Source organism: Oncorhynchus clarkii, chromosome 10 (genome assembly GCF_045791955.1).
Source record: "Oncorhynchus clarkii lewisi isolate Uvic-CL-2024 chromosome 10, UVic_Ocla_1.0, whole genome shotgun sequence".
Lineage (NCBI taxonomy): Eukaryota > Metazoa > Chordata > Actinopteri > Salmoniformes > Salmonidae > Oncorhynchus > Oncorhynchus clarkii.
Window position 1 is genome coordinate 7,136,117 of NC_092156.1, and position 22,837 is coordinate 7,158,953.

General features: G+C 38.3%; 1 protein-coding gene across 4 annotated transcripts in view; it reads left to right on the plus strand.

Annotated features, from left to right (window-relative positions):
• LOC139417961 (P2X purinoceptor 1-like) overlaps positions 1-22,837 on the plus strand; it is an 80,687-nt gene that overhangs the window by 17,066 nt on the left and 40,784 nt on the right. For all 4 annotated transcript variants that reach the window (XM_071166988.1, XM_071166986.1, XM_071166987.1 and 1 more), the window contains exon 2: positions 22,471-22,615. In XM_071166988.1, the coding sequence (XP_071023089.1) occupies positions 22,471-22,615 (145 nt within the window). The remainder of the gene's footprint in view (positions 1-22,470; positions 22,616-22,837) is intronic.

The following is a 22,837-nucleotide window of genomic DNA, read 5'->3' on the forward strand; positions in this document are numbered from 1 at the left end:
TTGGAACTCTATACTGTATTGGAACTCTATAAAGTATTTGAACTCTACACTGTTCCTGCATTGGAACTATGTACTGTATTGGAACTCTATACTGTATCGTAACTCTATACTGTATCGTAACTCTATACTGTATCGGAACTCTATACTGTATCGGAACTCTATACTGTATCGGAACTCTATACTGTATTGGAACTCTATACTGTATTGGAACTCTATACTGTATTGGAACTCTACACTGTATTGGAACTCTATACTGTTATGGTATTGGAACTCTATACTGTTATGGTATTGGAACTCTACACTATATTGGAACTCTATACTGTTCTGGCATTGGAACTCTATACTGCATTGGAACACTACACTGTATTGGAACTCTATACTGTATTGGAACTCTACACTGTATTGGAACTCTATACTGTATTGGAACTCTATACTGTATTGGAACTCTATACTGTATTGGAACTCTACACTATATTGGATCTCTATACTCTTATGGTATTGGAACTCTATACTGTTCTGGTATTGGAACTCTATACTGTTCTGGCATTGGAACTCTATACTGTGTTGGAACCCTATACTGTTCTGGCATTGGAACTTTATACTGTATTGGAACTCTATACTGTATTGGAATTCTATACTGTTCTGGCATTGGAACTCTATACTGTATTGGAACTCTATACTGTATTGGAACTCTACACTGTATTGGAACTCTATACTGTTCTGGTATTGGAACTCTATACTGTATTGGAACTCTATACTGTTCTGGTATTGGAACTCTATACTGTTCTGGTCTTGGAACTCTATACTGTATTTGGAACTCTATACTGTTCTGGTATTGGAACTCAATACTGTATTGGAACTCTATACTGTTCTGGTATTGGAACTCTATACTGTTCTGGTCTTGGAACTCTATACTGTTCTGTTCTTGGAACTCTATACTGTTCTAGTCTTGGAACTCTACACTGTTCTTGTCTTGGAACTCTATACTGTATTGGAACTCTATACTGTATTGGAACTCTTCACTATTCTGGTCTTGGAACTCTACACTGTTCTGGTCTTGGAACTCTACACTGTTCTGGTATTGGAACTCTATACTGTATTGGAACTCTATACTGTTCTGGTATTGGAACTCTATACTGTTCTGGTCTTGGAACTCTACACTGTATTGGAACTCTACACTGTTCTGGTCTTGGAACTCTATACTGTATTTGGAACTCTATACAGTATTGGAACTCTATACTGTTCTGGTATTGGAACTCTATACTGTTCTGGTCTTGGAACTCTATACTGTTCTGTTCTTGGAACTCTATACTGTTCTAGTCTTGGAACTCTACACTGTTCTTGTCTTGGAACTCTATACTGTATTGGAACTCTATACTGTATTGGAACTCTTCACTATTCTGGTCTTGGAACTCTACACTGTTCTGGTCTTGGAACTCTACACTGTTCTGGTATTGGAGCTCTATACTGTATTGGAAATCTATACTGTATTGGAACTCTATACTGTATTGGAACTCTATACTGTTCTGGTATTGGAACTCTATACTGTATTGGAACTCTTTACTGTTCTGGTCTTGGAACTCTACACTGTATTGGAACTCTATACTGTATTGGAACTCTATACTGTTCTGGTATTGGAACTCTACACTGTATTGGAACTCTATACTGTATTGGAACTCTATACTGTTCTGGCATTGGAACTCTGTACTGTATTGGAACTCTATACTGTTCTGGTCTTGGAACTCTATACTGTATTGGAACTCTATACTGTATTGGAACTCTATACTGTTCTGGCATTGGAACTCTACACTGTTCTGGTCTTGGAACTCTACACTGTATTGGAACTCTATACTGTTCTGGTATTGGAACTCTACACTGTTCTGGTATTGGAACTCTATACTGTTCTGGTCTTGGAACTCTACACTGTATTGGAACTCTACACTGTTCTGGTCTTGGAACTCTATACTGTATTTGGAACTCTATACAGTATTGGAACTCTATACTGTTCGGGTATTGGAACTCTATACTGTTCTGGTCTTGGAACTCTATACTGTTCTGTTCTTGGAACTCTATACTGTTCTAGTCTTGGAACTCTACACTGTTCTTGTCTTGGAACTCTATACTGTATTGGAACTCTATACTGTATTGGAACACTTCACTATTCTGGTCTTGGAACTCTACACTGTTCTAGCATTGGATCTCTATACTGTTCTGGTATTGGAACTCTATACTGTTCTGGTGTTGGAACTCTACACTGTATTGGAACTCTATACTGTATTGGAACTCTGTACTTTATTGGAACTCTACACTGTTCTGGCATTGGAACTTTATACTGTATCGGAACTCTACACTGTATTGGAACTCTATACTGTATTGGAACTCTATAAAGTATTTGAACTCTACACTGTTCCTGCATTGGAACTATATACTGTATTGGAACTCTATACTGTATCGTAACTCTATACTGTATCGTAACTCTATACTGTATCGTAACTCTATACTGTATCGGAACTCTATACTGTATCGGAACTCTATACTGTATTGGAACTCTATACTGTATTGGAACTCTATACTGTATTGGAACTCTACACTGTATTGGAACTCTATACTGTTATGGTATTGGAACTCTATACTGTTATGGTATTGGAACTCTACACTATATTGGAACTCTATACTGTTCTGGCATTGGAACTCTATACTGCATTGGAACACTACACTGTATTGGAACTCTATACTGTATTGGAACTCTACACTGTATTGGAACTCTATACTGTATTGGAACTCTATACTGTATTGGAACTCTATACTGTATTGGAACTCTACACTATATTGGATCTCTATACTCTTATGGTATTGGAACTCTATACTGTTCTGGTATTGGAACTCTATACTGTTCTGGCATTGGAACTCTATACTGTGTTGGAACCCTATACTGTTCTGGCATTGGAACTTTATACTGTATTGGAACTCTATACTGTATTGGAATTCTATACTGTTCTGGCATTGGAACTCTATACTGTATTGGAACTCTATACTGTATTGGAACTCTACACTGTATTGGAACTCTATACTGTTCTGGTATTGGAACTCTATACTGTATTGGAACTCTATACTGTTCTGGTATTGGAACTCTATACTGTTCTGGTCTTGGAACTCTACACTGTATTGGAACTCTACACTGTTCTGGTCTTGGAACTCTATACTGTATTTGGAACTCTATACAGTATTGGAACTCTATACTGTTCTGGTCTTGGAACTCTATACTGTTCTGTTCTTGGAACTCTATACTGTTCTAGTCTTGGAACTCTACACTGTTCTTGTCTTGGAACTCTATACTGTATTGGAACTCTATACTGTATTGGAACTCTTCACTATTCTGGTCTTGGAACTCTACACTGTTCTGGTCTTGGAACTCTACACTGTTCTGGTATTGGAGCTCTATACTGTATTGGAACTCTATACTGTATTGGAACTCTATACTGTATTGGAACTCTATACTGTTCTGGTATTGGAACTCTATACTGTATTGGAACTCTTTACTGTTCTGGTCTTGGAACTCTACACTGTATTGGAACTCTATACTGTATTGGAACTCTATACTGTTCTGGTATTGGAACTCTACACTGTATTGGAACTCTATACTGTATTGGAACTCTATACTGTTCTGGCATTGGAACTCTGTACTGTATTGGAACTCTATACTGTTCTGGTCTTGGAACTCTATACTGTATTGGAACTCTATACTGTATTGGAACTCTATACTGTTCTGGCATTGGAACTCTACACTGTTCTGGTCTTGGAACTCTACACTGTATTGGAACTCTATACTGTATTGGAACTCTATACTGTTCTGGTCTTGGAACTCTATACTGTATTGGAACTATACTGTATTGGAACTCTATACTGTATTGGAACTCTATACTCTTCTGGTATTGGAACTCTATACTGTTCTGGTATTGGAACTCTATACTGTTCTGGTATTGGAACTCTATACTCCTCTGGTATTGGAACTCTATACTGTTCTGGTATTGGAACTCTACACTGTTCTGGTATTGGAACTCTATACTGTTCTGGTCTTGGAACTCTACACTGTATTGGAACTCTACACTGTTCTGGTCTTGGAACTCTATACTGTATTTGGAACTCTATACAGTATTGGAACTCTATACTGTTCGGGTATTGGAACTCTATACTGTTCTGGTCTTGGAACTCTATACTGTTCTGTTCTTGGAACTCTATACTGTTCTAGTCCTGGAACTCTACACTGTTCTTATCTTGGAACTCTATACTGTATTGGAACTCTATACTGTATTGGAACTCTTCACTATTCTGGTCTTGGAACTCTACACTGTTCTAGCATTGGATCTCTATACTGTTCTGGTATTGGAACTCTATACTGTTCTGGTGTTGGAACTCTACACTGTATTGGAACTCTATACTGTATTGGAACTCTGTACTTTATTGGAACTCTACACTGTTCTGGCATTGGAACTTTATACTGTATCGGAACTCTACACTGTATTGGAACTCTATACTGTATTGGAACTCTATAAAGTATTTGAACTCTACACTGTTCCTGCATTGGAACTATATACTGTATTGGAACTCTATACTGTATCGTAACTCTATACTGTATCGTAACTCGATACTGTATCGTAACTCTATACTGTATCGGAACTCTATACTGTATCGGAACTCTATACTGTATTGGAACTCTATACTGTATTGGAACTCTATACTGTATTGGAACTCTACACTGTATTGGAACTCTATACTGTTCTGGTCTTGGAACTCTACACTGTTCTGGTATTGGAGCTCTATACTGTATCGGAAATCTATACTGTATTGGAACTCTATACTGTATTGGAACTCTATACTGTTCTGGTATTGGAACTCTATACTGTATTGGAACTCTTTACTGTTCTGGTCTTGGAACTCTACACTGTATTGGAACTCTATACTGTATTGGAACTCTATACTGTTCTGGTATTGGAACTCTACACTGTATTGGAACTCTATACTGTATTGGAACTCTATACTGTTCTGGCATTGGAACTCTGTACTGTATTGGAACTCTATACTGTTCTGGTCTTGGAACTCTATACTGTATTGGAACTCTATACTGTATTGGAACTCTATACTGTTCTGGCATTGGAACTCTACACTGTTCTGGTCTTGGAACTCTACACTGTATTGGAACTCTATACTGTATTGGAACTCTATACTGTTCTGGTCTTGGAACTCTATACTGTATTGGAACTATACTGTATTGGAACTCTATACTGTATTGGAACTCTATACTCTTCTGGTATTGGAACTCTATACTGTTCTGGTATTGGAACTCTATACTGTTCTGGTATTGGAACTCTATACTCCTCTGGTATTGGAACTCTATACTGTTCTGGTATTGGAACTCTACACTGTTCTGGTATTGGAACTCTATACTGTTCTGGTCTTGGAACTCTACACTGTATTGGAACTCTACACTGTTCTGGTCTTGGAACTCTATACTGTATTTGGAACTCTATACAGTATTGGAACTCTATACTGTTCGGGTATTGGAACTCTATACTGTTCTGGTCTTGGAACTCTATACTGTTCTGTTCTTGGAACTCTATACTGTTCTAGTCTTGGAACTCTACACTGTTCTTATCTTGGAACTCTATACTGTATTGGAACTCTAATCTGTATTGGAACTCTTCACTATTCTGGTCTTGGAACTCTACACTGTTCTAGCATTGGATCTCTATACTGTTCTGGTATTGGAACTCTATACTGTTCTGGTGTTGGAACTCTACACTGTATTGGAACTCTATACTGTATTGGAACTCTGTACTTTATTGGAACTCTACACTGTTCTGGCATTGGAACTTTATACTGTATCGGAACTCTACACTGTATTGGAACTCTATACTGTATTGGAACTCTATAAAGTATTTGAACTCTACACTGTTCCTGCATTGGAACTATATACTGTATTGGAACTCTATACTGTATCGTAACTCTATACTGTATCGTAACTCGATACTGTATCGTAACTCTATACTGTATCGGAACTCTATACTGTATCGGAACTCTATACTGTATTGGAACTCTATACTGTATTGGAACTCTATACTGTATTGGAACTCTACACTGTATTGGAACTCTATACTGTTCTGGTCTTGGAACTCTACACTGTTCTGGTATTGGAGCTCTATACTGTATCGGAAATCTATACTGTATTGGAACTCTATACTGTATTGGAACTCTATACTGTTCTGGTATTGGAACTCTATACTGTATTGGAACTCTTTACTGTTCTGGTCTTGGAACTCTACACTGTATTGGAACTCTATACTGTATTGGAACTCTATACTGTTCTGGTATTGGAACTCTACACTGTATTGGAACTCTATACTGTATTGGAACTCTATACTGTTCTGGCATTGGAACTCTGTACTGTATTGGAACTCTATACTGTTCTGGTCTTGGAACTCTATACTGTATTGGAACTCTATACTGTATTGGAACTCTATACTGTTCTGGCATTGGAACTCTACACTGTTCTGGTCTTGGAACTCTACACTGTATTGGAACTCTATACTGTATTGGAACTCTATACTGTTCTGGTCTTGGAACTCTATACTGTATTGGAACTATACTGTATTGGAACTCTATACTGTATTGGAACTCTATACTCTTCTGGTATTGGAACTCTATACTGTTCTGGTATTGGAACTCTATACTGTTCTGGTATTGGAACTCTATACTCCTCTGGTATTGGAACTCTATACTGTTCTGGTATTGGAACTCTACACTGTTCTGGTATTGGAACTCTATACTGTTCTGGTCTTGGAACTCTACACTGTATTGGAACTCTACACTGTTCTGGTCTTGGAACTCTATACTGTATTTGGAACTCTATACAGTATTGGAACTCTATACTGTTCGGGTATTGGAACTCTATACTGTTCTGGTCTTGGAACTCTATACTGTTCTGTTCTTGGAACTCTATACTGTTCTAGTCTTGGAACTCTACACTGTTCTTGTCTTGGAACTCTATACTGTATTGGAACTCTATACTGTATTGGAACACTTCACTATTCTGGTCTTGGAACTCTACACTGTTCTAGCATTGGATCTCTATACTGTTCTGGTATTGGAACTCTATACTGTTCTGGTGTTGGAACTCTACACTGTATTGGAACTCTATACTGTATTGGAACTCTGTACTTTATTGGAACTCTACACTGTTCTGGCATTGGAACTTTATACTGTATCGGAACTCTACACTGTATTGGAACTCTATACTGTATTGGAACTCTATAAAGTATTTGAACTCTACACTGTTCCTGCATTGGAACTATATACTGTATTGGAACTCTATACTGTATCGTAACTCTATACTGTATCGTAACTCTATACTGTATCGGAACTCTATACTGTATCGGAACTCTATACTGTATCGGAACTCTATACTGTATTGGAACTCTATACTGTATTGGAACTCTATACTGTATTGGAACTCTACACTGTATTGGAACTCTATACTGTTATGGTATTGGAACTCTATACTGTTATGGTATTGGAACTCTACACTATATTGGAACTCTATACTGTTCTGGCATTGGAACTCTATACTGCATTGGAACACTACACTGTATTGGAACTCTATACTGTATTGGAACTCTACACTGTATTGGAACTCTATACTGTATTGGAACTCTATACTGTATTGGAACTCTATACTGTATTGGAACTCTACACTATATTGGATCTCTATACTCTTATGGTATTGGAACTCTATACTGTTCTGGTATTGGAACTCTATACTGTTCTGGCATTGGAACTCTATACTGTGTTGGAACCCTATACTGTTCTGGCATTGGAACTTTATACTGTATTGGAACTCTATACTGTATTGGAATTCTATACTGTTCTGGCATTGGAACTCTATACTGTATTGGAACTCTATACTGTATTGGAACTCTACACTGTATTGGAACTCTATACTGTTCTGGTATTGGAACTCTATACTGTATTGGAACTCTATACTGTTCTGGTATTGGAACTCTATACTGTTCTGGTCTTGGAACTCTATACTGTATTTGGAACTCTATACTGTTCTGGTATTGGAACTCAATACTGTATTGGAACTCTATACTGTTCTGGTATTGGAACTCTATACTGTTCTGGTCTTGGAACTCTATACTGTTCTGTTCTTGGAACTCTATACTGTTCTAGTCTTGGAACTCTACACTGTTCTTGTCTTGGAACTCTATACTGTATTGGAACTCTATACTGTATTGGAACTCTTCACTATTCTGGTCTTGGAACTCTACACTGTTCTGGTCTTGGAACTCTACACTGTTCTGGTATTGGAACTCTATACTGTATTGGAACTCTATACTGTTCTGGTATTGGAACTCTATACTGTTCTGGTCTTGGAACTCTACACTGTATTGGAACTCTACACTGTTCTGGTCTTGGAACTCTATACTGTATTTGGAACTCTATACAGTATTGGAACTCTATACTGTTCTGGTATTGGAACTCTATACTGTTCTGGTCTTGGAACTCTATACTGTTCTGTTCTTGGAACTCTATACTGTTCTAGTCTTGGAACTCTACACTGTTCTTGTCTTGGAACTCTATACTGTATTGGAACTCTATACTGTATTGGAACTCTTCACTATTCTGGTCTTGGAACTCTACACTGTTCTGGTCTTGGAACTCTACACTGTTCTGGTATTGGAGCTCTATACTGTATTGGAAATCTATACTGTATTGGAACTCTATACTGTATTGGAACTCTATACTGTTCTGGTATTGGAACTCTATACTGTATTGGAACTCTTTACTGTTCTGGTCTTGGAACTCTACACTGTATTGGAACTCTATACTGTATTGGAACTCTATACTGTTCTGGTATTGGAACTCTACACTGTATTGGAACTCTATACTGTATTGGAACTCTATACTGTTCTGGCATTGGAACTCTGTACTGTATTGGAACTCTATACTGTTCTGGTCTTGGAACTCTATACTGTATTGGAACTCTATACTGTATTGGAACTCTATACTGTTCTGGCATTGGAACTCTACACTGTTCTGGTCTTGGAACTCTACACTGTATTGGAACTCTATACTGTTCTGGTATTGGAACTCTACACTGTTCTGGTATTGGAACTCTATACTGTTCTGGTCTTGGAACTCTACACTGTATTGGAACTCTACACTGTTCTGGTCTTGGAACTCTATACTGTATTTGGAACTCTATACAGTATTGGAACTCTATACTGTTCGGGTATTGGAACTCTATACTGTTCTGGTCTTGGAACTCTATACTGTTCTGTTCTTGGAACTCTATACTGTTCTAGTCTTGGAACTCTACACTGTTCTTGTCTTGGAACTCTATACTGTATTGGAACTCTATACTGTATTGGAACACTTCACTATTCTGGTCTTGGAACTCTACACTGTTCTAGCATTGGATCTCTATACTGTTCTGGTATTGGAACTCTATACTGTTCTGGTGTTGGAACTCTACACTGTATTGGAACTCTATACTGTATTGGAACTCTGTACTTTATTGGAACTCTACACTGTTCTGGCATTGGAACTTTATACTGTATCGGAACTCTACACTGTATTGGAACTCTATACTGTATTGGAACTCTATAAAGTATTTGAACTCTACACTGTTCCTGCATTGGAACTATATACTGTATTGGAACTCTATACTGTATCGTAACTCTATACTGTATCGTAACTCTATACTGTATCGTAACTCTATACTGTATCGGAACTCTATACTGTATCGGAACTCTATACTGTATTGGAACTCTATACTGTATTGGAACTCTATACTGTATTGGAACTCTACACTGTATTGGAACTCTATACTGTTCTGGCATTGGAACTCTATACTGCATTGGAACACTACACTGTATTGGAACTCTATACTGTATTGGAACTCTACACTGTATTGGAACTCTATACTGTATTGGAACTCTATACTGTATTGGAACTCTATACTGTATTGGAACTCTACACTATATTGGATCTCTATACTCTTATGGTATTGGAACTCTATACTGTTCTGGTATTGGAACTCTATACTGTTCTGGCATTGGAACTCTATACTGTGTTGGAACCCTATACTGTTCTGGCATTGGAACTTTATACTGTATTGGAACTCTATACTGTATTGGAATTCTATACTGTTCTGGCATTGGAACTCTATACTGTATTGGAACTCTATACTGTATTGGAACTCTACACTGTATTGGAACTCTATACTGTTCTGGTATTGGAACTCTATACTGTATTGGAACTCTATACTGTTCTGGTATTGGAACTCTATACTGTTCTGGTCTTGGAACTCTACACTGTATTGGAACTCTACACTGTTCTGGTCTTGGAACTCTATACTGTATTTGGAACTCTATACAGTATTGGAACTCTATACTGTTCTGGTCTTGGAACTCTATACTGTTCTGTTCTTGGAACTCTATACTGTTCTAGTCTTGGAACTCTACACTGTTCTTGTCTTGGAACTCTATACTGTATTGGAACTCTATACTGTATTGGAACTCTTCACTATTCTGGTCTTGGAACTCTACACTGTTCTGGTCTTGGAACTCTACACTGTTCTGGTATTGGAGCTCTATACTGTATTGGAACTCTATACTGTATTGGAACTCTATACTGTATTGGAACTCTATACTGTTCTGGTATTGGAACTCTATACTGTATTGGAACTCTTTACTGTTCTGGTCTTGGAACTCTACACTGTATTGGAACTCTATACTGTATTGGAACTCTATACTGTTCTGGTATTGGAACTCTACACTGTATTGGAACTCTATACTGTATTGGAACTCTATACTGTTCTGGCATTGGAACTCTGTACTGTATTGGAACTCTATACTGTTCTGGTCTTGGAACTCTATACTGTATTGGAACTCTATACTGTATTGGAACTCTATACTGTTCTGGCATTGGAACTCTACACTGTTCTGGTCTTGGAACTCTACACTGTATTGGAACTCTATACTGTATTGGAACTCTATACTGTTCTGGTCTTGGAACTCTATACTGTATTGGAACTATACTGTATTGGAACTCTATACTGTATTGGAACTCTATACTCTTCTGGTATTGGAACTCTATACTGTTCTGGTATTGGAACTCTATACTGTTCTGGTATTGGAACTCTATACTCCTCTGGTATTGGAACTCTATACTGTTCTGGTATTGGAACTCTACACTGTTCTGGTATTGGAACTCTATACTGTTCTGGTCTTGGAACTCTACACTGTATTGGAACTCTACACTGTTCTGGTCTTGGAACTCTATACTGTATTTGGAACTCTATACAGTATTGGAACTCTATACTGTTCGGGTATTGGAACTCTATACTGTTCTGGTCTTGGAACTCTATACTGTTCTGTTCTTGGAACTCTATACTGTTCTAGTCTTGGAACTCTACACTGTTCTTATCTTGGAACTCTATACTGTATTGGAACTCTATACTGTATTGGAACTCTTCACTATTCTGGTCTTGGAACTCTACACTGTTCTAGCATTGGATCTCTATACTGTTCTGGTATTGGAACTCTATACTGTTCTGGTGTTGGAACTCTACACTGTATTGGAACTCTATACTGTATTGGAACTCTGTACTTTATTGGAACTCTACACTGTTCTGGCATTGGAACTTTATACTGTATCGGAACTCTACACTGTATTGGAACTCTATACTGTATTGGAACTCTATAAAGTATTTGAACTCTACACTGTTCCTGCATTGGAACTATATACTGTATTGGAACTCTATACTGTATCGTAACTCTATACTGTATCGTAACTCGATACTGTATCGTAACTCTATACTGTATCGGAACTCTATACTGTATCGGAACTCTATACTGTATTGGAACTCTATACTGTATTGGAACTCTATACTGTATTGGAACTCTACACTGTATTGGAACTCTATACTGTTCTGGCATTGGAACTCTATACTGCATTGGAACTCTACACTGTATTGGAACTCTATACTGTTATGGTATTGGAACTCTACACTATATTGGAACTCTATACTGTTCTGGCATTGGAACTCTATACTGCATTGGAACACTACACTGTATTGGAACTCTATTCTGTATTGGAACTCTACACTGTATTGGAACTCTATACTGTATTGGAACTCTATACTGTATTGGAACTCTACACTGTATTGGAACTCTATACTGTATTGGAACTCTATACTGTATTGGAACTCTACACTATATTGGATCTCTATACTCTTATGGTATTGGAACTCTATACTGTTCTGGTATTGTAACTCTATACTGTTCTGGCATTGGAACTCTATACTGTGTTGGAACCCTATACTGTTCTGGCATTGGAACTTTATACTGTATTGGAACTCTATACTGTATTGGAACTCTATACTGTTCTGGCATTGGAACTCTATACTGTATTGGAACTCTATACTGTATTGGAACTCTACACTGTATTGGAACTCTATACTGTTCTGGTATTGGAACTCTATACTGTATTGGAACTCTATACTGTTCTGGTATTGGAACTCTATACTGTTCTGGTCTTGGAACTCTATACTGTATTTGGAACTCTATACTGTTCTGGTATTGGAACTCAATACTGTATTGGAACTCTATACTGTTCTGGTATTGGAACTCTATACTGTTCTGGTCTTGGAACTCTATACTGTTCTGTTCTTGGAACTCTATACTGTTCTAGTCTTGGAACTCTACACTGTTCTTGTCTTGGAACTCTATACTGTATTGGAACTCTATACTGTATTGGAACTCTTCACTATTCTGATCTTGGAACTCTACACTGTTCTGGTCTTGGAACTCTACACTGTTCTGGTATTGGAACTCTATACTGTATTGGAACTCTATACTGTTCTGGTATTGGAACTCTATACTGTTCTGGTCTTGGAACTCTACACTGTATTGGAACTCTACACTGTTCTGGTCTTGGAACTCTATACTGTATTTGGAACTCTATACAGTATTGGAACTCTATACTGTTCTGGTATTGGAACTCTATACTGTTCTGGTCTTGGAACTCTATACTGTTCTGTTCTTGGAACTCTATACTGTTCTAGTCTTGGAACTCTACACTGTTCTTGTCTTGGAACTCTATACTGTATTGGAACTCTATACTGTATTGGAACTCTTCACTATTCTGGTCTTGGAACTCTACACTGTTCTGGTCTTGGAACTCTACACTGTTCTGGTATTGGAGCTCTATACTGTATCGGAAATCTATACTGTATTGGAACTCTATACTGTATTGGAACTCTATACTGTTCTGGTATTGGAACTCTATACTGTATTGGAACTCTTTACTGTTCTGGTCTTGGAACTCTACACTGTATTGGAACTCTATACTGTATTGGAACTCTATACTGTTCTGGTATTGGAACTCTACACTGTATTGGAACTCTATACTGTATTGGAACTCTATACTGTTCTGGCATTGGAACTCTGTACTGTATTGGAACTCTATACTGTTCTGGTCTTGGAACTCTATACTGTATTGGAACTCTATACTGTATTGGAACTCTATACTGTTCTGGCATTGGAACTCTACACTGTTCTGGTCTTGGAACTCTACACTGTATTGGAACTCTATACTGTATTGGAACTCTATACTGTTCTGGTCTTGGAACTCTATACTGTATTGGAACTATACTGTATTGGAACTCTATACTGTATTGGAACTCTATACTCTTCTGGTATTGGAACTCTATACTGTTCTGGTATTGGAACTCTATACTGTTCTGGTATTGGAACTCTATACTCCTCTGGTTTTGGAACTCTATACTGTTCTGGTATTGGAACTCTACACTGTTCTGGTATTGGAACTCTATACTGTTCTGGTCTTGGAACTCTACACTGTATTGGAACTCTACACTGTTCTGGTCTTGGAACTCTATACTGTATTTGGAACTCTATACAGTATTGGAACTCTATACTGTTCGGGTATTGGAACTCTATACTGTTCTGGTCTTGGAACTCTATACTGTTCTGTTCTTGGAACTCTATACTGTTCTAGTCTTGGAACTCTACACTGTTCTTGTCTTGGAACTCTATACTGTATTGGAACTCTATACTGTATTGGAACACTTCACTATTCTGGTCTTGGAACTCTACACTGTTCTAGCATTGGATCTCTATACTGTTCTGGTATTGGAACTCTATACTGTTCTGGTGTTGGAACTCTACACTGTATTGGAACTCTATACTGTATTGGAACTCTGTACTTTATTGGAACTCTACACTGTTCTGGCATTGGAACTTTATACTGTATCGGAACTCTACACTGTATTGGAACTCTATACTGTATTGGAACTCTATAAAGTATTTGAACTCTACACTGTTCCTGCATTGGAACTATATACTGTATTGGAACTCTATACTGTATCGTAACTCTATACTGTATCGTAACTCTATACTGTATCGTAACTCTATACTGTATCGGAACTCTATACTGTATCGGAACTCTATACTGTATTGGAACTCTATACTGTATTGGAACTCTATACTGTATTGGAACTCTACACTGTATTGGAACTCTATACTGTTATGGTATTGGAACTCTATACTGTTATGGTATTGGAACTCTACACTATATTGGAACTCTATACTGTTCTGGCATTGGAACTCTATACTGCATTGGAACACTACACTGTATTGGAACTCTATACTGTATTGGAACTCTACACTGTATTGGAACTCTATACTGTATTGGAACTCTATACTGTATTGGAACTCTATACTGTATTGGAACTCTACACTATATTGGATCTCTATACTCTTATGGTATTGGAACTCTATACTGTTCTGGTATTGGAACTCTATACTGTTCTGGCATTGGAACTCTATACTGTGTTGGAACCCTATACTGTTCTGGCATTGGAACTTTATACTGTATTGGAACTCTATACTGTATTGGAATTCTATACTGTTCTGGCATTGGAACTCTATACTGTATTGGAACTCTATACTGTATTGGAACTCTACACTGTATTGGAACTCTATACTGTTCTGGTATTGGAACTCTATACTGTATTGGAACTCTATACTGTTCTGGTATTGGAACTCTATACTGTTCAGGTCTTGGAACTCTATACTGTATTTGGAACTCTATACTGTATTGGAACTCTACACTGTATTGGAACTCTATACTGTTCTGGTATTGGAACTCAATACTGTATTGGAACTCTATACTGTTCTGGTATTGGAACTCTATACTGTTCTGGTCTTGGAACTCTATACTGTTCTGTTCTTGGAACTCTATACTGTTCTAGTCTTGGAACTCTACACTGTTCTTGTCTTGGAACTCTATACTGTATTGGAACTCTATACTGTATTGGAACTCTTCACTATTCTGGTCTTGGAACTCTACACTGTTCTGGTATTGGAACTCTATACTGTATTGGAACTCTATACTGTTCTGGTATTGGAACTCTATACTGTTCTGGTCTTGGAACTCTACACTGTATTGGAACTCTACACTGTTCTGGTCTTGGAACTCTATACTGTATTTGGAACTCTATACAGTATTGGAACTCTATACTGTTCTGGTATTGGAACTCTATACTGTTCTGGTCTTGGAACTCTATACTGTTCTGTTCTTGGAACTCTATACTGTTCTAGTCTTGGAACTCTACACTGTTCTTGTCTTGGAACTCTATACTGTATTGGAACTCTATACTGTATTGGAACTCTTCACTATTCTGGTCTTGGAACTCTACACTGTTCTGGTCTTGGAACTCTACACTGTTCTGGTATTGGAGCTCTATACTGTATTGGAACTCTATACTGTATTGGAACTCTATACTGTATTGGAACTCTATACTGTTCTGGTATTGGAACTCTATACTGTATTGGAACTCTTTACTGTTCTGGTCTTGGAACTCTACACTGTATTGGAACTCTATACTGTATTGGAACTCTATACTGTTCTGGTATTGGAACTCTACACTGTATTGGAACTCTATACTGTATTGGAACTCTATACTGTTCTGGCATTGGAACTCTGTACTGTATTGGAACTCTATACTGTTCTGGTCTTGGAACTCTATACTGTATTGGAACTCTATACTGTATTGGAACTCTATACTGTTCTGGCATTGGAACTCTACACTGTTCTGGTCTTGGAACTCTACACTGTATTGGAACTCTATACTGTATTGGAACTCTATACTGTTCTGGTCTTGGAACTCTATACTGTATTGGAACTATACTGTATTGGAACTCTATACTGTATTGGAACTCTATACTCTTCTGGTATTGGAACTCTATACTGTTCTGGTATTGGAACTCTATACTGTTCTGGTATTGGAACTCTATACTCCTCTGGTATTGGAACTCTATACTGTTCTGGTATTGGAACTCTACACTGTTCTGGTATTGGAACTCTATACTGTTCTGGTCTTGGAACTCTACACTGTATTGGAACTCTACACTGTTCTGGTCTTGGAACTCTATACTGTATTTGGAACTCTATACAGTGTTGGAACTCTATACTGTTCTGGTATTGGAACTCTATACTGTTCTGGTCTTGGAACTCTATACTGTTCTGTTCTTGGAACTCTATACTGTTCTAGTCTTGGAACTCTACACTGTTCTTGTCTTGGAACTCTATACTGTATTGGAACTCTATACTGTATTGGAACTCTTCACTATTTTGGTCTTGGAACTCTACACTGTTCTGGTCTTGGAACTCTACACTGTTCTGGTATTGGAGCTCTATACTGTATTGGAACTCTATACTGTATTGGAACTCTATACTGTATTGGAACTCTATACTGTTCTGGTATTGGAACTCTATACTGTATTGGAACTCTTTACTGTTCTGGTCTTGGAACTCTACACTGTATTGGAACTCTATACTGTATTGGAACTCTATACTGTTCTGGTATTGGAACTCTGTACTGTATTGGAACTCTATACTGTTCTGGCATTGGAACTCTGTACTGTATTGGAACTCTATACTGTTCTGGTCTTGGAACTCTATACTGTATTGGAACTCTATACTGTATTGGAACTCTATACTGTTCTGGCATTGGAACTCTACACTGTTCTGGTCTTGGAACTCTACACTGTATTGGAACTCTATACTGTATTGGAACTCTACACTGTTCTGGTCTTGGAACTCTACACCTTTCTGGTATTGGAACTCTATACTGTATTGGAACTCTATACTGTTCTGGTCTTGGAACTCTATACTGTATTGGAACTATACTGTATTGGAACTCTATACTGTATTGGAACTCTATACTCTTCTGGTATTGGAACACTATACTGTTCTGGTATTGGAACTCTATATTGTTCTGGTATTGGAACTCTATACTCCTCTGGTATTGGAACTCTATACTGTTCTGGTATTGGAACTCTACACTGTTCTGGTATTGGAACTCTACACTGTTCTGGTATTGGAGCTCTACACTCTTCTGGTATTGGAGCTCTACACTGTTCTGGTATTGGAACTCTACACCGTTTTGGTATTGGAGCTCTACACTGTTCTGGTATTTGAACTCTACACTGCTTTAGTATTGGAGCTCTACACTGTTTTGGTATTGGAACTCTACACTGTTTTGGTATTGGAGCTCTACACTGTTCTGGTATTGGAACTCTACACTGTTTTGGTATTGGAGCTCTACACTGTACTACATAAATGAATGACATCTGAATCTGGAGGGGATACATACTTGGCCATTGGTTCGTGGCCATTTAAATTCAAATTCATACTGGCATTAATCAGTATTGATTGTCTCAGAAGTTTTAACATACACATGAAAGAACTCTGAATGTATGATGAATGTTTATGTGATCATCGTTCTGTACTGTACTGTATTGGAACTCTATACTGTTCTGGTATTGGAACTCTACACTGTATTGGAACTCTATACTGTATTGGAACTCTATACTGTTCTGGCATTGGAACTCTATACTGTATTGGAACTTTATACTGTTCTGGTCTTGGAACTCTACACTGTATTGGAACTCTATACTGTATTGGAACTCTATACTGTTCTGGCATTGGAATTCTGTACTGTATTGGAACTCTATACTGTTCTGGTCTTGGAACTCTATACTGTATTGGAACTCTATACTGTATTGGAACTCTATACTGTTCTGGCATTGGAACTCTACACTGTTCTGGTCTTGGAACTCTACACTGTATTGGAACTCTATACTGTATTGGAACTCTACACTGTTCTGGTCTTGGAACTCTACACCTTTCTGGTATTGGAACTCTATACTGTATTGGAACTCTATACTGTTCTGGTCTTGGAACTCTATACTGTATTGGAACTATACTGTATTGGAACTCTATACTGTATTGGAACTCTATACTCTTCTGGTATTGGAACACTATACTGTTCTGGTATTGGAACTCTATACTGTTCTGGTATTGGAACTCTATACTCCTCTGGTATTGGAACTCTATACTGTTCTGGTATTGGAACTCTACACTGTTCTGGTATTGGAACTCTACACTGTTCTGGTATTGGAGCTCTACACTCTTCTGGTATTGGAGCTCTACACTGTTCTGGTATTGGAACTCTACACCGTTTTGGTATTGGAGCTCTACACTGTTCTGGTATTTGAACTCTACACTGCTTTAGTATTGGAGCTCTACACTGTTCTGGTATTGGAACTCTACACTGTTTTGGTATTGGAACTCTACACTGTTTTGGTATTGGAGCTCTACACTGTTCTGGTATTGGAACTCTACACTGTTTTGGTATTGGAGCTCTACACTGTACTACATAAATGAATGACATCTGAATCTGGAGGGGATACATACTTGGCCATTGGTTCGTGGCCATTTAAATTCAAATTCATACTGGCATTAATCAGTAATGATTGTCTCAGAAGTTTTAACATACACATGAAAGAACTCTGAATGGATGATGAATGTTTATGTGATCATCGTTCTGTACTGTACTGTATTGGAACTCTATACTGTTCTGGTATTGGAACTCTACACTGTATTGGAACTCTATACTGTATTGGAACTCTATACTGTTCTGGCATTGGAACTCTATACTGTATTGGAACTCTATACTGTTCTGGTCTTGGAACTCTATACCGTATTGGAACTCTATACTGTATTGGAACTCTATACTGTTCTGGCATTGGAACTCTACACTGTTCTGGTCTTGGGACTCTATACTGTATTGGAACTATACTGTATTGGAACTCTATACTGTATTGGAACTCTATACTCTTCTGGTATTGGAACTCTATACTGTTCTGGTATTGGAACTCTATACTGTTCTGGTATTGGAACTCTATACTCCTCTGGTATTGGAACTCTATACTGTTCTAGTATTGGAACTCTACACTGTTCTGGTATTGGAACTCTACACTGTTCTGGTATTGGAGCTCTACACTCTTCTGGTATTGGAGCTCTACACTGTTCTGGTATTGGAACTCTACACCGTTTTGGTATTGGAGCTCTACACTGTTCTGGTATTTGAACTCTACACTGCTTTAGTATTGGAGCTCTACACTGTTCTGGTATTGGAACTCTACACCGTTTTGGTATTGGAGCTCTACACTGTTCTGGTATTGGAACTCTACACCGTTTTGGTATTGGAGCTCTACACTGTACTACATAAATGAATGACATCTGAATCTGGAGGGGATACATACTTGGCCATTGGTTCGTGGCCATTTAAATTCAAATTCATACTGGCATTAATCAGTAATGATTGTCTCAGAAGTTTTAACATACACATGAAAGAACTCTGAATGGATGATGAATGTTTATGTGATCATCGTTCAAGTTTCAGAGAGGATATATTTTACTTATATTGTTTATCGTTTTTATCTAACCGAGTTCTTTTGGTAAAAACTAGTCCTCATATTTGATCACTTTCATCCCCACTTGTTCTCTTCGTGGCTATAGGGAGTCCACTAAAAGGCCAGTCTGAATATCGACTGAAGAAATGGTACAGGAGGTGCCACAGCTGCTACTAATAGCCACTATGTAGACCAGGAAAATGTACTTTATTTCAGGGATTATCTATAGTGGTGCCATATTAAATATTAAAGGCCTCAATGTGGGTGTGAATGGGGACCGTGTGTTTTTACACGGTGTATGATTGTGAAGTCCCCCCCCTCTTTAAGTTAGCACTTAGGAGACATGTTCAGTTCATCTGGATCTAGGTTATGTTTATCTCAACTGGTTACTAGCTATTTTGCTTTGTAATTCTCAGGCTTAATTTTAATTTTCACATTCAGATTAGTCACACTTTGAAGATATTCCGTTGTCTGTTTCCTCTTTCTGAAGAAATAGTCAAAGAAACCGGTGCAATCTAAATCAACAATCTGAAACACGATTCCATCCAGTAAGTTCTTCAGAAAGAGAAAATGACTGTTGTGCTTCCCTGTCTGTTGTTTGCAACAGCATCTACTCTTATTTAGTATGTTTAACTTAAACACTTGCCTGTTAACTTTAATAATATTGAAGTAAAAATTGTGTTTATTAACAATTCAAATGTTAAGATTTGTTTTTCAGTAAATTAACCTTTTAAGGATGAATGTGTTTTGCCTTGCCTCTGAGGGTTGTCTGCTAATGCTGCTAATGCCCCCCCCCCCCCGAGTCCCTACACAGTTACTTGATCTATTGGAAACTGTGATATCAACACAGCTGGATTTCAAGTCTGTAATGATGTCTTTTGTCATAAGCGTTTGTAATGCACTTTGACTAGCATAGAAAACTGAAATGTTCTCATTTGCCCTGTTGTGTTTGTACTTTGTGTTTCAATTTAAATATGGGGGTTATGTAGTAGCTCACCTGCTGTGACCTGACTTAGGGGACGTAAAGCAGGAAGAGTAATTACATTTAAACAATGGAATGTTAATATTTATGTTATTATTTCACCAAACTTCATAATAATTTATCTGATAATGGTACGAAAGGTTTGACAATCATTATTTCGATTTTTATAATTATGGTATTGGCATTGAGGATCGGTTTGTGAAATTGACATGTGGATATGGCTTTGAACAATATGGAGTACATTTGTTTTGTCAGGTTTTAGTGACCCTCTGACAACCTAATTGAAGTTCAGTTTTTTAATCATCAGCGCTAGGGCAGTGAGCTGTGGTATTAGAACCTGTAATGATATGAATTAACTTCATGATGCTGAGGAAACAGAAGTGCCATAACCTCCGTACCAGTATTATTCTCATTTTTCTGCAATTTAAATGATCTAATTTAATAATTCTGGGCTCCCGAATGACGCAGCGGTCTAAGGCAGTGCATCTCAGTGCTACAGGTGTCACTACAAGACCCTGGTTTGATTCCAGATCTTGGTTCAAATCCCTTGTTATCGGTTGCAACACTCACTACCGAGTTCCAAACTGTCTCTGGAAGCAGTTTCAGCACAAGAACTGTTCATTGGGAGCTTCATGAAATGGGTTTCCATGACCGAGCAGCCGCACACAAGCCTAAGATCACCATGCGCAATGCCAAGCGTCGGCTGGAGTGGTGTAAAGCTTGATGCCATTGGACTCTGGAGCAGTGGAAATGTGTTCTCTGGAGTGATGAATCCCGCTTGACCATCTAGCAGTCCGACAGATGAATTTGGGTTTGGTGGATGCCAGGAGAACGCTACCTGCCCCAATGCATTGTGCCAACTGTAAAGTTTGGTGGACGAGGAATAATGTCTTAGGCTGTTTTTCCATGGTTCGGGCTAGGCCCTTAGTTCCAGTGGAGGGAAATATTAACACTACAGCATACAACGTCATTCTACATGATTCATGGCAAGAGTTTGGGAAAGGCTCTTTCCTGTTTCAGCATGACAATGCCCCCGTGCACAAAGTGAGGTCCTTACAGAAATGGTTTATCGAGATTGATGTGTAAGAACTTGACTGGTCTTTACAGAGCCCTGACCTCAACCCCATCGAACAACTTTGGGATGAACTGGAACGCCGACTGCGAGCCTAATCGCCCAACATCAGTGCCCGAACTCCCAGCAATGTTCCAACATCTAGAGGAAAGCCTTCCCAGAAGAGTGGAGGCTGTTATAGCAGCAACGTTCCAACATCTAGTGGAAAGCCTTCCCAGAAGAGTGGAGGCTGTTATAGCAGCAATATCCAACATCTAGTGGAAGGCCTTCCCAGAAGAGTGGAGGCTGTTATAGGATCAAAGGGGTGACCAACTCCATATTAATGTCCATGATTTTGGAATTAAATGTTCGACAAGCAGGGGTCCAGATACTTTTAGTCATGTAGTGTATCTCTGACGCTGAAACGACTAGCATGAGTCTGGTTCCTCTCAAAGTTTCTGCCTTCCAGGGTTCATTTCCTTACCACTGTTCTTCCACCTTTTTTAGGGTCTTGGTCAGGTTACTGTAAACAACAACTGTTGGGGCTTTATGAAAATGTTTGATTGACTGGTGGTATCCTGTGTCCTGTCCAGGTGGGTGTTCATCTATGAGAAAGGCTACCAGTCGTCAGACACGGCCGTGGGTTCCGTCTTGACTAAGATGAAGGGGGTGGGTTACACCAATGTGACCGGAGAGGAGAGGATCTGGGACGTGGCTGACTATGTCTTCCCTGTACAGGTGGGTCATTGGCTGAGTGTGGACCTACTAAGGTATTATTGTTATAAGAAGGACATTTTACTGAATGAATGAGTGACCTGAAAGGTCACAGATCTCTAGAACCTTTAGGAACTGAGTCTCACAGGACATTTACCAGTGTTCTGTAGTAGTGGTGTAATAGTAGTGTGGTAGTGGTGTAATAGTAGTGTGGTAGTAGCGTAATAGTAGTGTAGTAGTCGTGTT